This window comes from Lytechinus variegatus, chromosome 8 (assembly GCF_018143015.1).
Source record: "Lytechinus variegatus isolate NC3 chromosome 8, Lvar_3.0, whole genome shotgun sequence".
Lineage (NCBI taxonomy): Eukaryota > Metazoa > Echinodermata > Echinoidea > Temnopleuroida > Toxopneustidae > Lytechinus > Lytechinus variegatus.
This window is the reverse complement of record NC_054747.1, coordinates 33,753,144-33,771,116: the sequence shown is the minus strand read 5'-3', so window position 1 is coordinate 33,771,116 and position 17,973 is coordinate 33,753,144. Positions and strand designations below refer to the sequence as shown.

The 17,973-nt window shown below is 41.3% G+C and overlaps 1 protein-coding gene across 1 annotated transcript in view; it reads right to left on the bottom strand.

The window, feature by feature from the left end:
- The window catches only part of LOC121420399 (kin of IRRE-like protein 3), a 29,739-nt gene that overhangs the window by 6,544 nt on the left and 5,222 nt on the right, over window positions 1–17,973 (bottom strand). The window contains exons 2-5 of the mRNA XM_041615013.1: window positions 4,378–4,701; window positions 3,228–3,545; window positions 1,961–2,095; window positions 614–733 (exon numbers count right to left, since the gene is read on the bottom strand). Of these exons, the coding sequence (XP_041470947.1) occupies window positions 614–733; window positions 1,961–2,095; window positions 3,228–3,545; window positions 4,378–4,701 (897 nt within the window). The remainder of the gene's footprint in view (window positions 1–613; window positions 734–1,960; window positions 2,096–3,227; window positions 3,546–4,377; window positions 4,702–17,973) is intronic.

Here is a 17,973-nt window from a genome sequence, read left to right as displayed (position 1 = left end):
CACCATCATCATCATCATCATCACCATCATCATCATCATCATCATCATCATCACCATCACCATCATCATCATCATCATCATCATCATCATCATCATCATCATCATCATCATCATCATCATCATCATCACCATCATCATCATCATCACCATCATCATCATCATCATCATCATCACCATCACCATCATCATCATCATCATCATCATCATCACCATCACCATCACCATCATCATCATCATCAATATCATCATCATTATCATCATCGTTATTTATAATTTTTATCTCATCACTACCACAATTGGCACCACAGTGATGATTATTATCTTCTTTATTATTATCATCAAAACTACCGTAGTAAATTATCATCTTTACTATTACCTTGGCGATAAGAGTCAAATATGACTAATCGCCACTCAAACCAACATAAGATTATTATCACCATCCTCATCCTCATCATCATCATCATTATCATCATCATTATCATCATCAGCATCATGATCATGATCATCATCATGAGCATCATTACCATCAACATCATCATCATCTTCTTCATCAACATTACCAACACGATCATCATCATCACCACCACCACCATCATCACCAGTGGTTACTTACACAGCACATTGAGTTCCATAGTCCCTTCTGTGGTACCTATTGTGTTTGTTGCTGTGCATTTGATTGTAGCTTTGTGATCTTCTTTTGTGACTAGTAGTTCCATCTGGTTACCGTCAACCCCTTCAAACAGAAAATATCAAAGACAAAATATCACAGCAATGGTGAACATTTAAACTAAGCTGCAATAAGTCCCTTGTTCCTTAACAATATCTTGACCATCTAGTGAGCCGTGTCTTTGAGCATGAATCGCGCGATAAAGGCACTGTGCACCTTTTCATATCAGCTTTCCTGCACTCCCCAACTTTGGCAAAAGGAAGCAAGTGACACATCCGTCAAATTTGAGTTATTGTTCTTTCTGAAACACCCTTTGTATGTTGCACATTCAGGCAAAATTTGGGGAAGAAATGATTGTTCTATGGAAAGATATTGAAGCTGTCAAATTGCATTTATGCTTATGTAAATGACGAACACACATTGCTCATTTACAACAAATGATACTTTTGTTACTTGCTTCCTTTTGCCAAAGTAAGGCAATGCAGTCCCCATTGTTTTGCCTATTATGAAGTGTAGTGAGAATTGGTAATGAGAGGCCGCTTGCCGGATTCCTGCACGAAAGACACAGTTCTGGAGAGGTACCTTATTTTAGATTCCCAGTAGAATAATGATTGATTTTTTGCAACTATATCAATACAGTAATTTTCCCAAGGAAAGAAAGGATTGCAATAGGCTAACACGCATTTCTACTTCTCAATAATAATAAAATTGACCAGCTAGAGTACTAAAATTCTCAAATTCACAATGGGTTATTCATTCTTACATTGAAAAATTATGCATCAAAACTTAGCCCAAAAGTATGAGTTGCACCAGAGACTGGAAGCATCAGTCAATATATCCAAACGGCGAACCTGTTTGTCGGGTAGGGGGGGGATGAACTATTGTTTCATCCCCACGCACTTGCATATTATGACGTCACAGATTTACCTTCATGGACAATCATCAGAGGACCACTCATTTAAACTCAGCCCTAGTCATGATAAATCTTGAATTCCTAAAGTGAAAAAGTATGCAGCAAAACTTAGTCATATGCAATGTTCCTGAAACAGGAAGGCCTGTATTCTCAAAAGAGGTTTCAATCCTACCATGTTACAAAACACTGGACTATGCAGACTTATTTCATTACCGTAATGCGCTTTTTTTTTGTATGTGTATGCGATGAAATAAGTGTAATTACATTAAAAATTTGCATAGTCCATGGATTTGTACCAAGGTACACTTGAAACCTCTTTTGAGAATATGGACCATTATGTTCCTGACCCATATACATATATATCCCCTTTTGTTACAAACCTGTCATTGTTTCCCCATTCTTTGTCCATACATAAGAAACACTCCTTGGATTGGCATTGACCACGCAGCGACATATCGTGGTGGTTTCTTCTCGCACATTGGCTGGTTCTGTTTCCACGGCAACAACCGGAGCATCTAGCATAAATTGAAACGATGTTAACAATATTGTTATTTATCAGATAAAGGGGCAAAATGATCAGGGCACTTTAGCGGAAATTAAAGAAAAAAAAATGTGACGCATGATACAGGCGTAATGTGTTTATTGTGCCCAAAAGGCTCAAATTGGAAAAGGGGTATGTTTCAAAAGTAAATAGGCAATGCCACCCTAGAGTGTGCACACGTATTGCATAGATGCAAAACCACAACGGGGAGCAATCTGGACACAAATAAGTTTAAAATGTGAATGAAAGGCTTGATGAAGATCTCATCTGGTGTTATTGGACAGCAGCCTGCAAAGTTTGTTGACCTCTGATCCTTGACTCCACCTAATGAGCATTACAGTGCAGTCTTGTTAAGTGAGTCATGAAAATGACCTTTACAGCCGCATCAAGCTGGTTACAAGGTATATAGAAGCAAGCGAGCCATCAACAGGTTTTTATGTATAGACTGATTCAAATGTGAAACTTTAAAACATACATGTATTTCAATAGAACTTCTGTAAGAAATACAAGAATGGTAAGAGTGAGCGAGGGGGCAATTAACTCTATTAACTTTTATACCTACGACCTCAGTAGCTTAACCTATTCCACATGTTTTCTGTCTGAATCGAACTTGTCTTTAAAAATAGAATTCAAGATATCAGAAAGCCAAAGATTAATATGAGGTTCAAGGTCCTACAAAGAGGAGATATTGAACCCTGACCTTTCCTAAGTATGCAATATATTCATCTTGCCTTAACTAGCAAAAACTTCTGTTTCTTTTGCATTGCCCATGTATGTCATTGAGTGCTCCCTCCCCTGGAAAGTTTGTAGACGAGTAGATATCCCATAGAAATATGCGTTTAGCTTATATTTTTTTTTCAATATCAGGATTGAAAGGAGTATAAGAGATTAAACAAAATTGCAGGCATTTAACCCCATTTATGTCTAAAAATTTTAATTTTTAATCTTAAGTTCAAAATCAGCAGAGATTGATGGGTAACATATTTGAGCTGTTTCCTATTGTAACATAAGATAATGATTATTTGAGTGAATACTAGAAAGAATCTAGGGAGATAAAATGGTCCTAAATACGGTTGATTTTACAACCGAATTTAGCACTAACTTACGTTGCACATCAAATGTCAAGCTAGCCGTCATTGGCTCAGTAAGAGCTGCATTTGACGCACGGCACTCATATAACGGCCCGTGATCAATCAGTTCAGGCGTCACGGTGAGCTCACTGACAGCATCCCAAAGCTTGCCAGAGACATCATTGGCAGCTCGTCCTGAACTGTATACGGCGCCCTCTAGGGGTTCATTATCACGGAACCATTCTATGGTGGCAGCGGGGTTGGCAGCGTTGGCATTGCAGGTGAGGTTGACTTGATCCGAGACCTCGACAGACATCGTTGGACTGCCATCAAGAGACACGGAACCCGGTGGTCCTACAATCAGAGAACATCATCAAGACTTTTTTTTATACTTTTTAAAAATTTTGACATATATACTGAACATTTTCCAAGCCCAGGTAAGTGTTCTATACAGCTGTTCATAAGTTACGTGCAATGTTACAAATGACTGGTGATAATTTTTTTAGGTGCTGCATCAACATGAATTAAAATTATATATACATGTATATCATTTACCACAAGAAAGGATCACCAGTCGTTATAAAGTAGCTTATAACTTACGAACAGCTTTATGAAGCACCTACATGTACAAGTAGAGCATCTCATGAAGAGCTAAGTCTGATTTCACTGACAATTGTTATATTAGTTATAAGTTACTGAAATCATTGCATCTGATTGGCTGAGGGCAACTTTTTCAGTGAATCCCCAACAAGATCCTTCATGACTTGTTCCCTATGTGGTACAGGAACATCCTAGGCAGACACAGAGTTGGAGGGTCGAACCACTGTCAACATGCAATGGCCTGCCCTGTGATTTTTTGTGGAATCATTGTAACAAGGCTTTGCAGCCACTCACAACTAAGATTCATATGGTAGTCACTATAATGATAATGGTACCACAGTTGTAGGTTTTAACGGAATGGCTCCTGAGGGGTGTTTCACAAACGATAAGTGTGAGTCGTGCTTAAATTCCCAGTTGTGGTGAAGTTCAGGTCATCAAGAGGATGCATGCTACTACATATTAATCAATAAGATTGCCTGTTACATATCATGTGACAGTCAGCATTTAAGCAGGACTCTATTAAGTCAAACTTATGTCTTTGTGAAACACCCCCTTGAACTTTCATACACAACTGTGGCGGACTTACTCTGGACGGTTAGTTTGGCCGTATTCGATTTGAGTCCCCCATCCGTAGCACTTGGTGTCACCTGGCACTGGTAAAGACCATCGTCTGCCAGGGTAACATCTACGATCTTCAGGTTGTACTCTCCGGCTGAGGCATCTCCTACGATGGAATACCGAGAGCGGCCGGGAATGGTGACGTCTTGGTCCGACCCGATGTGCTCGCCGTCTTTGATCCAGAAGAGTTGGCCGGTTTTGCTGGCTACTGTGCAGTGGAGGATGACGGAGCTGACACCAGAGTTCACAGCTGTTTCCGCAGGTTGTTGGGTTAAACTCTGGGTGGCAGAAGCTGATAATGAAAAACAGAGCTAAGGAATTATGTCCATTTGCAATAAGAATGGTCTAATCTGAACCACAACCAATAAAGAAAATAGACAAGAGGATTTCCTCCTAGAATAATGTAGACAGCTCTAAAACATTGTTTTCAGTTGATGTCAAACTAGAGATCTACTAAACTTGAATGTCTCCAAGCATAACATGACTTTAATATGAAATTTTATACCAATGGATTAGCCAAGAATATAAAGTTCTAAATTCATTGATATTGAACTTTTTAAAGCTTTGGGGCTCCTTTTCTCAATTTGAAAAAAAAGAGATTGTTTTTGTATCAACTTTATTAAAGATAGACATTAAACAAGAATAACATTTCCCGCTGTGCCATCCAGAAATTGCAACAAATTCACTACTTTAATTTTCAGGAAGAAATAGCCCCTGAATGAGAAGACTATCAGCAAAGAGGCTTGTAAAGTTTGTGAGAAGCTGTTACACTTCATCACTGAGTTGTTTATACTTCAAACCTGTTTTGTTTGTGGCAAAGTATGGCTATAGGCAATTGAAGGAAGGTCAAATTCCATAGTTTGTCTTCCACTTAAATCTGCTGAAGAACTTGAGCATTTCTTCCAAATTTCATTTTGTCTTCAAAATCCACTTTAAATCTGCTGAAGAGCTTGATCATTTCTTCCAAATTTTATTTTGTCTTCAATATCCACTTTAAATCTGCTGAAGAACTTGAGCATTTCTTCCAAATTTCATTTTGTCTTCAATATCCACTTTAAATCTGCTGAAGAACTTGAGCATTTCTTCCAAATTTCATTTTGTCTTCAATATCCACTTTAAATCTGCTGAAGAACTTGAGCATTTCTTCCAAATTTCATTTTGTCTTCAATATCCACTAAAATCTGCTGAAGAACTTCAGTAATTCTTTCAGTTTTCATTTTAAAGTTGTTTTTCAAGGTGAGATGCTTTACAATCCAAGGACATGGATATCCTAATTTTACTCTGGAACAAGCCAAATGTTAAAAAGACTTGGGGAAAATTACTGATTGTTCATATACATGTACAATTGATTGTTATGATTGTCTGTAAAGAGTGATCAAGGCAAATCAATCTTTTCAAAGGTCAAGTCCACCCTCAAATAGAGAAAAATAGTAGAGAAAAGTCAAACTAGCATAACACTGAAAATTCATCAAAATTGAATGTAAAGAAGAAAGTTAAGACATTTTAAAAGTTTCACTTATTTTTCACTAAATTCCACATGTTCAGGGAGGAATTAAACGTCAATTCACTTGGTAAAGAGGAAAAAATGTGTATATTTCATATTTTGCATATTTAAATAAAATACAAAAGAAATATTGAGTGGATGACATCATGTCTCCTCATTTGCATGCCGACCAGGATGTGTTTTGTGAAATTAAGCAAAACTTTAAAATGTTATAACTTTCGTATTTTACATCATATTTTGTTGAACTTTTCAGTGAGCACTAACAAATGTTGGATTTTTCTCTTTTTATTCAAAACAACTTTTCGTTGGGGTGAACTTGTCCTTTAAATATCAATCAATGAATAATTGCTGATTGGTGTAAATGGGGGGGGGGGTTCAAGATTGGAACTCATCCCCTTGATATTACTGTAAATATGAGCCTTCATTGGTGTTCCTCCCAATATTGATTTGATAAATGACACCAGTCTCAAACAATTGAAACCAAACAGTCTCTGAAGATTTCATGTCACATTCAAGGGAAAGTCCAGTCAGTCACACCCAGCTGGTTTGTAGAATTGATAGAGGAAGAGCGAACTAATATCTGAGAAAATATTAAGTTTTGTTATCATTGAATGCAGATGAAGGGGTCTTCCCACAAGGGTTCACGAAGGCAATTTTCCTCAAATTGTATTTTCATTTATCATGATGTAAAGTCACAGCTAAAATTACATGTAGGCAATAGTGTTTTGATAAGTTACGACTTTTAAGACTTTAAGTTAGAATTTCATTAGTTTTAGTGTTTTAGATGACAAATCCAGATCCAAACATTCGGATTGTATTTAGATCTTTTAGATTTCTTTTTAATATCAAATAATTTACATTCAAATCTTGAAATTATAATCGAAATACAGATTTGGCAGTTCAAATGTCATTTTATTTTAAACTTACTTTTGTCTATTTCTTGCTGTTAATATTGGAATAAGATCCAATTTCCAAGAACCAAGATACATGTACATTATCAAAACACTCACAGGTTTCATTAAACTGAATGTCAATCTTTTTTCCTCGAAATTATTTAGGTATGGACCTCTCCTTTAAAACAGTTTTTGACACAATCAATGCCAATGTTTATCACTCATGAATCAAGTCCCAGCAGGACAATTAGATTCCAGCAGAGAGACTAGTTTGATAGTCTAGTCTTGATACATGTAGATCATCCACCCAGCAACTCACAGCCAAGATCTGTATTCATGTTTTAAAAGTGTCTGTGACACTGTGAAACCACTCTCACAGTATGATTTCAGTAGGTTTTTGAACACAGCATGAACAGCTTCATCATTTCTAGTCCTGATTACAAGAGTAAACATGTAGTGGTACACCTGTAGGGGCTTTCTGACCAACTGGAAAACCGAGATGACCGGGCATTCTCTCTATCCTGATCCAATCTCCGTGACAAAAATTTGAGGAACAATAATCCTGAACATTTCAATGAATCAGATGTAAAATAAGTTATATAACATTCAAAAACTTTCTCAAAACAATGTATTAGGCCTACAGCTAGGCAATGGATAAAGGACGGGAGGGGTGGTATTAAATGTATACATGTTTACACATACATGTAGGCAGCATGCAGGCCTAATTACAAAGGATTATATGATTTCCCATTTTTGATAGCTGTTGATATGGGTTAATATCCTGTCAAGGTGGGTATTCTTCTCGATACTTCTCTCTTTCAATTTATAATTATAACTTATGATATTCTTGATGAAATAAAATCAATCAATCAAAACTGTCAATATATAGGCCTACATGTACAATGTTGGCCCATAAAAAACCCATCATGTTCTGATCATTATCTCACTATTCTGTAATCCATTCTCTCTTTATATTTTATGTTTTCATGAACAATAAAGTCAAATCAAATACTTATGAATTACTACACGGTATGCATTTCTCTTTCATGGAATTTGAAATAGGGCTCTGGTCTTTGGGTTTGGCACCGAATTTTATCTCCATTCCATCTACCATGTTTCCCTGAAAATGAAAGCTCTTTCAGGGGGAGCAAACTTTCATCTTATTGTTACTATGCCAACCAGGGCAATAGGTTGGTAGATAAGAGACAGGTATCCAATGTCAAAGGTCAAAGAGCGTTCACTGAAGGAGCTTGTCAACAGCTCCATGCTCCTTCAGTAGTCTTGATAATCAGACCTTTTTATAAGCCAATCACTTGCAAGACTTCAAGAAGAGAAATACTAAATTTAAAGAACACCAGCAAAAGATAGGCTCAGCAAAATGTTCATAATATCACCATTTTTTATAAATTCATAAAATGTGAAATATCTATTTTTGTCTGATTACACAGTGAAACAAGGTTTGATTCCTCTCTGATGATTTAGAGACTTGTCATTCTTACAACCTGTTGTGATTCATAAAGATGTTCCTTTTATATTGTCAAATCTGCAAAAATTGAAATATTCTGTATTTCATACTTGCATAAGAAATAGTGGCTGACATCAATGCTTTCATTTGTATCACTGTGTGGTGCATATATTGGCCTTGCTATAAACTTTTTTTTGGTGAAAAACATGCAAAACTTTTAATAGAATGCTGTTCATAAAACCTTTCTTCTTTTACGTCTAATTTTTAAGATATTTTCAGTGCAAAACTTCAAAATACTGTTCATAAAAACTTTCTTCTTTTACATATACTTTTAAAGATATTTTCAGTGCTGTATGATTTTCCTCTTTTCATTCAATTCCACTCTTGTTGGAGTGGACTTGATGTGAGCAAGAACACAATGTACAAATCCTGCATGCACTAAGCCTCTATAGGGACTCTGTCTTAGCTTTGAGCAAACGGAGTCTGGGTAAAGTTAAGACTATGGATGCGCTGAGGTATGTTTCTTCCAAAGATTTATGGGAGAGTTGTATGAGGATCAAGGTAGGATGAATTACTCCATGTTGTACATGAAGTTTGATGGATGGTGTTCAAATGAAGAGGCATGTTTGTAAACTTATAGCCTGCATGTATTGCATCATTTGTATTATTTTCTGTATTTTCTGAAGTGCACAGAGACATATGTGTACAGTGTATAAATATGTGCTATATAAAAGAACTGACTATTATTACTATCATAATTATTATTAATAAGGTGATTTGTTTCATCATCACCATGAGAAAAAAAGAACAAACCAATTCATTATCAGTTGTTTGAAGTTAATATATTTTTTATCCCCCTCTTTTCTATATTATATTAATGTACTGAATTTAAAAATTGAAATCTTTATAAGATTTAAGGCTAACTATAGATAGTCTTGTTTTCTGTTTTTCTGTTTACTAGATTGTAAAAAAGCAACGCAAAACAAAAAATAGACTAACTTTTCTTATATTTCATTGTTTATTCCAGACCTACAAGCACATACATACAAGCATAATAATAGACCTATTGACATTGGTGGCTTCTATGGTAGGGCCTACGTTTATCTCTGCATCGCCAATAGGCTGCACATTTTAATGTAGGCCAAACAAATGTCCCTTATGATTAAAAAATTCCCCATCTTCCTCCGCCCTTCTCAACTATTAGTAATAATCATAAAAATCTACAAGGAATTTACAAGTTTCAACTTCCAAATAAATATATAGAGCAATATTGGAAAGTAGTGTATAATTTTTTATAGTTTGTAAGAAATATTAATCCATGTTGAAGTTGAACGAGTTTTTTTTGCGATTTTTTTGGGGGACTTGGGACATTCTACTTCTCTGAGAATCTGAGATGATCCCTAAATCGCCTTAGGGTCCATGTCAAACTCTTGCTGTTAAGAGTTTACATTTGTGGTTAACCCCATGCTGTTAAAATCGATAGTGATTTGGAAATCCACAGGTTTTTTGTTGCAAAGACAAAATATTCCTAAAGGACAGATTATGAGATGTATGAAAACACTATTTCAATCATAAAGATGACAGGTTGAATACAGGGATAGTCTCAAACTCATCTCTGTCATAACCACAATATTCCAATGTGACACCTTAGCTATCCTCCTTTCCGCGGGGGGGGGGGCACTCAGTATATAATGCATAGTGGGTATGCGCCATGGAGGGGACCCACATTTTTACACTCAAATTTCTGTTCCAAGGCATAGCATTTTTGCCTTGTTGAGTCAAAAGAAAGCCGCTCCAAGGCATAGCATTTTCTTCTTATCGAGAAGAAGAGAGAAATCCACTCCAAAGCTTCGCATATTTTTCGTTACGCTGCTCCGATCGCATTGAATGAGCTGCAATTTTGGTGAAAAGCGGCTGCAGAGCTCCCGGCGGAGGCCACGCTATAGCTGCATAATGCACGCATGGCCGTTCCATAGGGATGCATCATGCATATGCACTCACGCTGGTGATCCGTTCCAAGGAGACCGGTTTTCACAAACATTTGTCGTTCCGAATCCTGTTCCGAGGACCCTCCTTTTTACAATAAGCCCGCTCCAAGGCCCCCGTTTTTTGTCTCGCCCGCGGCACACTCCCACCAGTAGAGTGCCCCCCCGGGCCTCCTTTATACCTCAGTCATATTTGCTCTACGAAGGCCATAGACAACTCGAAAATGGCTGTTTTTGAACATTTTTTTGTAATTTAGCTACATATACAATGTAGGTGGTTTGAATAAATATGAATAAAACGGCTGTTTTCGACTATCCGAAGAGCAAATGTGACTGAGGTATTAGTAACAAAGATGATCCCCTCAAACCAGCTCTGCCTCAAATCATTGTTGATAAAAAAATCAATTTTTTTTTGTATTCTAATAAGAATGAAACCCTTGAATCAGGTGAATTTGTATCAAAGAGAAAAAAATGAATGATGTAAATGAGAAAAATATGAGCAATTGAATATTATTGAGTCTCGTGCAAATTACATGTAGATCCTCAAATTGGCAATGCAACCAAGATCTTGAGCCTGTTTAAGAAACGGAGTTAACTAGTAACTTTACCATTCAATGGAAACTTTCTGAAAATCATCGATTATGATTGGCTGTTGAGTTTTGCAGTTCCAATAGAATGGCAAAGTTATAATACCAGAATAATGCTAGTTTTATGCAACAGGCCCTGGGACATACGTACAGTTTATACAACTCCTAAATTTACTTGTTTTTATAGTACTTAGGCCTACATGCATATTTCTCATTTATTATAGCCTAAACAAGATGAAATATTATGTAGGATGTGGGGTCGGGTGTCCAGACACTTTATATTTTTGAATCATTCTTTTTTTTTCTTTGGATTACACTAAAAATATGAAATCAAAAGTTGCAATCATCATCTATTTGTTCTTTATAATATTTTCTAACATTTTGTACTAAAAATTGATGAAACTTTGCTTGTATTTTTTTCCAAATGACTTTCTAAAATTGATCGTTCGGACACACAACCTGTCCGGACCCACAACAACTGGGTATACATACTATCTAAAAAGGCTTCATTCACAACATACATGTACCTATGTACATACCAACACACTTTTTTTCTCTTAATTTTAGGAGCAGGTGTGAAATGATTTGTGTATTAATGGAACGATAAAAACACTTTCACTTTCCGGAGAAAATGACATTTAATTGGCTTTTTACCAGAAGTTATGAAAATACTTACCTGATTTTCTTATTTACGAGATAACTCATACATCTACTTGATTTGCTAGTTCAGCCCTCTGGACTGCCATACCCGAATAGAACTCCCAAGGATTTAAAAAGCGCGAGCGCGCCCTCTCCCGTTCAGGCCTACTACCCATGATCACCGCGCAATTAGCGTCCATCTTCCTCACCTTCGCAAGCCCATACGTTGAAACATGTTGCTACGCGGCGGAGGGGGAGGTGGGAGGTAAAGTAATGTATGAATATCTCGTAAATAAGAAAATCACAGGTAAAATTTTTCATAATTTACTTCAATAACTCCATACATCTACTTGATTTGCTAGACCAGCACGGACTCAAACCGTAGGGAGGCATGTTTTCAATTGTAAGCCTAAGAAAATTTAAAAGAAAAAACAAAAACAACGAAATTTAGGGAGAGGGGGAAAAAGCCGCAGCTGCTTTAAGCGCCGAAGCAGCAAATCTCGCCTCGCTGGACGGAATGTCCTTCAAGTAGAAAGAAGTGAAGGAGTTAGTTGAGCGCCAAAAGGCGGCCCTCAAAATGTCCTCGAGAGGAATGCCCTGTATACTCAGGAATACTAAGTATCATGGGCCCTCGGCCTAGTGTCAGGAGAACAACATCACCTGCTGACTAGAGCGTAAGAATCGAAATTTGTTGAAAATTTCAACAAGAATCGTGATCGGAAAACTGAAGCTTTTAAGGTTCAGTAAGTGATCAATCGACCAATCTGAGAAGGCGAGATATCTCAGAACCCCTACCGAAATTTAAGCGTGCCGCTTGCTAGTAACTAGCATGCGACTAGCAGGGCACTCGCTTAATAAGCGAGTGCATGCTAGCGAACAGTCCCTGCTCGCTAAAAGATCGCTTAACTATTACTCTGCACGCATATCACACGCTTATTAAGCTAACCGCATGCTAGTTACTAGCATGCCGCAAGCTTGCGCAAGCTAGTCGCACGCTTCCCGCAAGCTTGGAAATTTCTGTAGGGGAAGCCTCTGCGTGGGAGAAAGCGCCCAGAATTCGATATCTGTCTCAAATGCGTGAGGGCAGAAATCTGCAGAATTCTGATAGAGAGCTGTGGTAAAAAGTTACTAGCGGTCCGAAGGGGACCAGGAACGACGGAGAGTAGGAGAGTAGGGATTTAGGAAGAAAACCACTCGTAAGGCAGACAAGGGTCGAGAAAGCGACTGAGTGCCATCCTGTTAATAAGGAATGCCGCGGACATGTTGCCTATGTAGAATAGAGCAGTCTGGTCAAAACAGCTCAACCGGGCGTGTCAGGGATACAGCGCGGTACACATCACGACAAGTGTTAGACCGAGTGATCGAGAGAGAACTCAGGATCCCCTTTCTCCCATACTGATTGAAGCACCCATCTGAGGGTGCAGTGCCCGCGGTGGAAGAGGTGGCTTGGCTCAAGCCACCATCGCCGAGAGAGCCCGTGAGGCTAGGCTGCGATGGCTGTCCGCTGGGCGGGAATCCCTAGCAGCAGCAAGTGTACGCCAGAGGGAGCTGGCGAAAAAAAATCTGTCACGATATTACGTGTAAACGACCATCAAGAGATGCTCTAAACGAACAGACATCGCCAGATATGATACCTCAACCGTTACATTCCCAACGGAATCGAATGAGGTAGCAACGGCCCTGTCCTATCAAGTTAGGGACGGAAACTGGCTAAGAGTGTCGAAGTCCTCGCTTGAAGAAACAAGCGAAGGAGACTTGAGGAAGTAATCACAAAATTTCCATCAGTCTGCGGTGAGAACCAGTTGTTTATGAAAACAGTCACAAGGCCTGTTTCTCAGGTGATCATAAGAGCGAGCACCGCCGGCGCCGGTTGCGGCAGCGTGGAACAGTCCGATATCGGTAAGATAAGGAGCTCCAAAAAGCTGCGGGGGGGCGGCAAAAATGACGCCCTAAGCAGCGGGGGATGAGAATCTAAATTTCTAAAAGAAGAACTCCAGTGAAGTAAATCACTTACATGGAGAGGCTCATCCACAGTCGGCCCGAGAGAAGGCGGGTCGTAGTGATCGTGGTTAGGAAGGCATAAGCATACATCCATCCACTGTTACATCATCCTCGGTCGTGCGGTGACCCTGGCCACATGCCTTGCATGGAAGGAGGATGAAAGCAGCATGCGGGGCGACTCGAGTGTGCCGTGAAAAAATTTCTAAGAAAGAAGCCGATTCGACTAACGGGCACGGTAAAGACATCCACCGTAGACCACTCCGCACAAGGAGGGAGCGGCGGAGACGCCCGCAAGATTGACCCACATAGAGGGCAGTCTATAAGATAGACAGTTAGAGCTCGACCGATGGTCTGGCGGTGTACAGTTTGGTGTGAACTCGCCGACCCGGTACGGTGGGTGTGCCCAGAAAGTAGGCATAGAATGCCGACAGAGAATCCTGGGGCTTTAAACAAGTTTGAACGCACGTACATAGCCAACAATCTCATGAGATGTACGGCGGTTACTTTCCTCCGAGATGATGTTTACCCAACCGGGAAAGACTCGGGGAACAGCTGTGAATGTCAACAGGAGGGATATCTAGCATATGAAAAGCTGATTCCTTCCACGTATTCGGTGCGGGTGCTGCCGGCGGTGTCCGGGGGGACGACCGGTGATGGCAGCTCGGGCAGGGTTCGTACGAGCCGCCCGAATACGAGACAAATAGGTTAACATAACCATAATGCACCGGGTGGTGAAGGCATAGCGATTATTAAGCACAGGAGAACTTTTAATCGCCGTGACATTCAGATCCGATATACATACTCATAAGCTCGGAGAGCTATGAGATAGTGAGACATACCGCTGAGCGGTGATGGTGCTCATATCAGAGTCGCCCTCTCTTCAGCGGCGATCGCTGGAGAACGGGTGTCTGTACTAGCCCTGACTCTGGCGTTGCAAGGGTAGGAGCTAAGTAAGACAGGGCACCCTTACTTTCGAATAGAAAGTGAGGTTCAGGCCAGAAAAGCGACGGTCCCGTCGCCTGGGCGGACGGTCCGCGGACGTGATAGGTTGTCCTCTCAAAGCAGCCAAACATTCTCACGAGAGAAGTGCGGCATGCGGTATGTAAGAGATTCATACCTCCAATCTATGGGCCCGCTTAGGGGGAAGAATGGAGAGAGTTACCGCTGAAGGAGTCGTCGCCGTATGTGAGCTTGACGTAGAGGGCGAATTCGGGAGTACCTGCATAATAATCGCCCCCCCCCTGCCTCTGCCTTCTCGCTAGCCTCGAGAGGCTTGAAAATTTCGAGACGGCGGCGCCGGAGCCTGGCGCTTCCGGGCAGCAGCAGAGCGGGGGTGGGTTTACACCCACGGAGCTGGCGGCTTCCTCGTCGTAGGAGCCGCCTCGTCTAGAGCGACCCCGTCACTCTCCGAGACCCCCAATTCGGCCGATTGAGCTCGGAGCGCCTGAAGAGGCGGGGCGAGAAAATATGGACTCCCTTGCTTCATCAATACCCCGCTCGGAGGGTAGATGTGAGGTAGATACTTGTCAAGCAGCGCCTGAGCGCTTACTGAAAAGTCGACCGCGGGATAGGGGTTGTCCTCGTAAAGGGAGTCTCGCTCTATGGACTGAACCGGGGGGTTGTCCAGTAAGCGCCGGGGTGGCCCCGCGTGTCGGCTGGGACACGTGCTCTGAGATCGACGAAAATGCTGGAAAGCACACGCGATCTTGGGGCACCCGGTTAGTCGGTGCACTGGCTGGCGATTTAACAGAATCGCTCGAGGATTTCCCGGGTGTCTGGTGGTTATTGCCCACTTGTCTCGCTTGATGCTCAGGGGCATCAGCGGGGTGAGTAGACGTCGAGGGTGGGGTGAACCCGCACTACTCGAAAGCAGAATGTAGCAGCATGAATAGCTGTGACATCTGACCACCGACACAAGGGTCTGAAGGAGGGACGCCCATGGCAACAGGGCTGGCCGACCTCACCTTCGACCTCTTCTTCTTCGCGGCCTCCGCCAGAGTGGCCGGGGCAGAAGAAGGCACAAGAGGCACGGGCGATTTCTTACGATTTGCCGCCCCTGGCAGGGCGGCCGTCAACAACGAAACTTCACCCGAATCTGACGGGGTCAGATTGTGGTCACAGTCTGATGTGTGACGCCTCTCGCGGTAGCAGAATGTAGCAGCATGAATAGCTGTAACATCTGACCACCGACACAAGGGTCTGAAGGAGGAACGCCCATGGCAGCAGGGCTGGCCAACCTCTCCTTCGACCTCTTCTTCTTCTTCTCTTTCTGCGGGCTCCGCCGGCGTGGCGGGGCAGAAGAAGGCATGAGAGGCACGGGTGATTTCTTACGATTTGCCGCCCCTGGCAGGGCGGCCGCCGACAATGAAACTTCACCCGAATCTGACGGGGTCAGATTGTGGTCACAGCCCGATGTGTGACGCCTCTCGCAGTAGCAGAATATAGCAGCATAACATGTATGACTGTAACATCTGGCCACCGATAAGAGGGTCTGAAGGAGGAATGCCCATGGCAACAGGGCTGGCCGACCTCTCCTTCGACCTCTTCTTCTTCTTCTTATTTTGCGGGCTCCGCCGGCGTGGCCGGAGCAGAAGAAGGCACAAGAGGCACGGGTGATCTCTTACGATTTGCCGCCCCTGGCAGGGCGGCCGCCAACAACGAAACTTCACCCGAATCTGACGGAGTCAGATTGTGGTCACGATCAGATTGTGGTTACAGTCTGTGTGACGCCTCTCGCGGTCAGGGGCTGGGCGATCTCTCCCGATGCTGTCAACGGAGGACGACTTATACGGCAGAGATCCTGACCTGTGCCGGGGGGAGAGAACCGCACTCTCCCTCCGGACTTCTGCTGACCCGGTAGCCGGTGGGTCGCATAGCCCTATGGGTGCTGCGGCGGCAGGACCTAGTTTAGGCTTGGAAGCCTTGGCTACCACTTTTTCCTTTGTCCGAGACCGTGGCACCACAGTCTCGGCCTTCCTTCTCTTAGCATCCGACCGCAAATTCGGAATGCTGATCGACGCACCCTCATACTCACCGCCGCTGGGCGCTCACCGCGGCGTCCCTCCTGCTCGCCTGGAGGCGGCCGACTTCTGTAACTTGCAATCGGGACGGTCCCCGTGGAGGGCACCAGGTCCTCTGGGGCTGTGTTTCCCATTCAAAGATACCTCTCTCTACCCTGAAAAGGAAAAACAAGAATTTTTCTTTTTCTTTTTTTTTTTTTTTACAAAGATCTCGCTTAGATTAAAAGTGGAGACCGGAGTGGTCTTTCCCTCCTCCTAAAAGGAGTTTGTTTGAGCAAACAGAACAAAACAAGAGGGGAGGGGTAGGGAGGAAGAAGAACCTAAGAATAGTTTAGGTATCTGCCTGTAAGAAAATAAAAAGGAGGTCGGAGACTTTGAAAAAAGAAACTCCTACAAGGTTCCCCTACTATATTCTCTTTTTTTTTGTGCCCGAAGGAAAAATTCGAAACAAAAATTAAAAAATGAATGCAAGTTCAGAAGAGAACGAAGTTTCCACCTGCGAAGAAACACAAAAACAAGCATTTCAGAGCAGGAAGAAAAGGGATTGAGAGACAAATAATTCCAGATAAGAGAAATTTTACGATAATTTCCAAGAGGAAAAAAAAAAAAGTAACCTCCTGTGGAAAGGTAAAGAAATTCAGAACAGGAGGAAGGAGGAACGTCTCTAGTAACGATTCCAAGGGGAAGAACGACACAGTAAATCCTCAAAGGGAATCGTAGAGCCCGCCTGTCGAAATAAAAAAAAAAAATAATATAAGACTAGGAGGGAAGAGGGAATTGAACGAAGAAAACAATTCCGGGACAGGTCAAAAAAATTTCTAACAGGAAGGAGACCCCACCTGTAGAGAACAAAAAAATTTTTTTTTTTTTTTTTTAGGGGGGATTGAATAACCAAACAATCATCAGGTATAATTGCGTAAGCCGAATTAAACAATCCCCGAAGCGTCTGTGAATAAAAATATTAATCAAGAAATTTTATTCAGAACAGAAAGGAAAAGGAATTGAGCTTTAGGATCCGCCTGTGAATAAAATATCAATCAAGAAATTTATTCAGAACAGAAGGAAAAGGAATTGAGCTTTAAGATCCGCCTGTGAATAAAATATCAATCAAGAAATTTATTCAGAACAGAAGGAAAAAGGAATTGAGCTTTAAGATCCGCCTGTGAATAAAATATCAATTAGGAAATTTATTCAGAACAGAAAGGAAAGAGAATTGAAGAATTAATCAATCAATAATCAATCGAAAATCTTAATAAATCAATTCCAGAAAGCAAGGAAGGAACAGAGTTGAAGATCCCAACCTGCAAAAAGAAATAACAATAACACCCTCGACAACAAAGTGTAGAGGCTGTCTAGAATTTAATTCAAAAACGGCACCAAAAGCCACCACGCTTTGAACGTGAAGAACAATAACCATGACAGGTGGTGAAGGCTTGCTGCCACGTAGGCAGGCCAAGCCCGGTGCCTCGC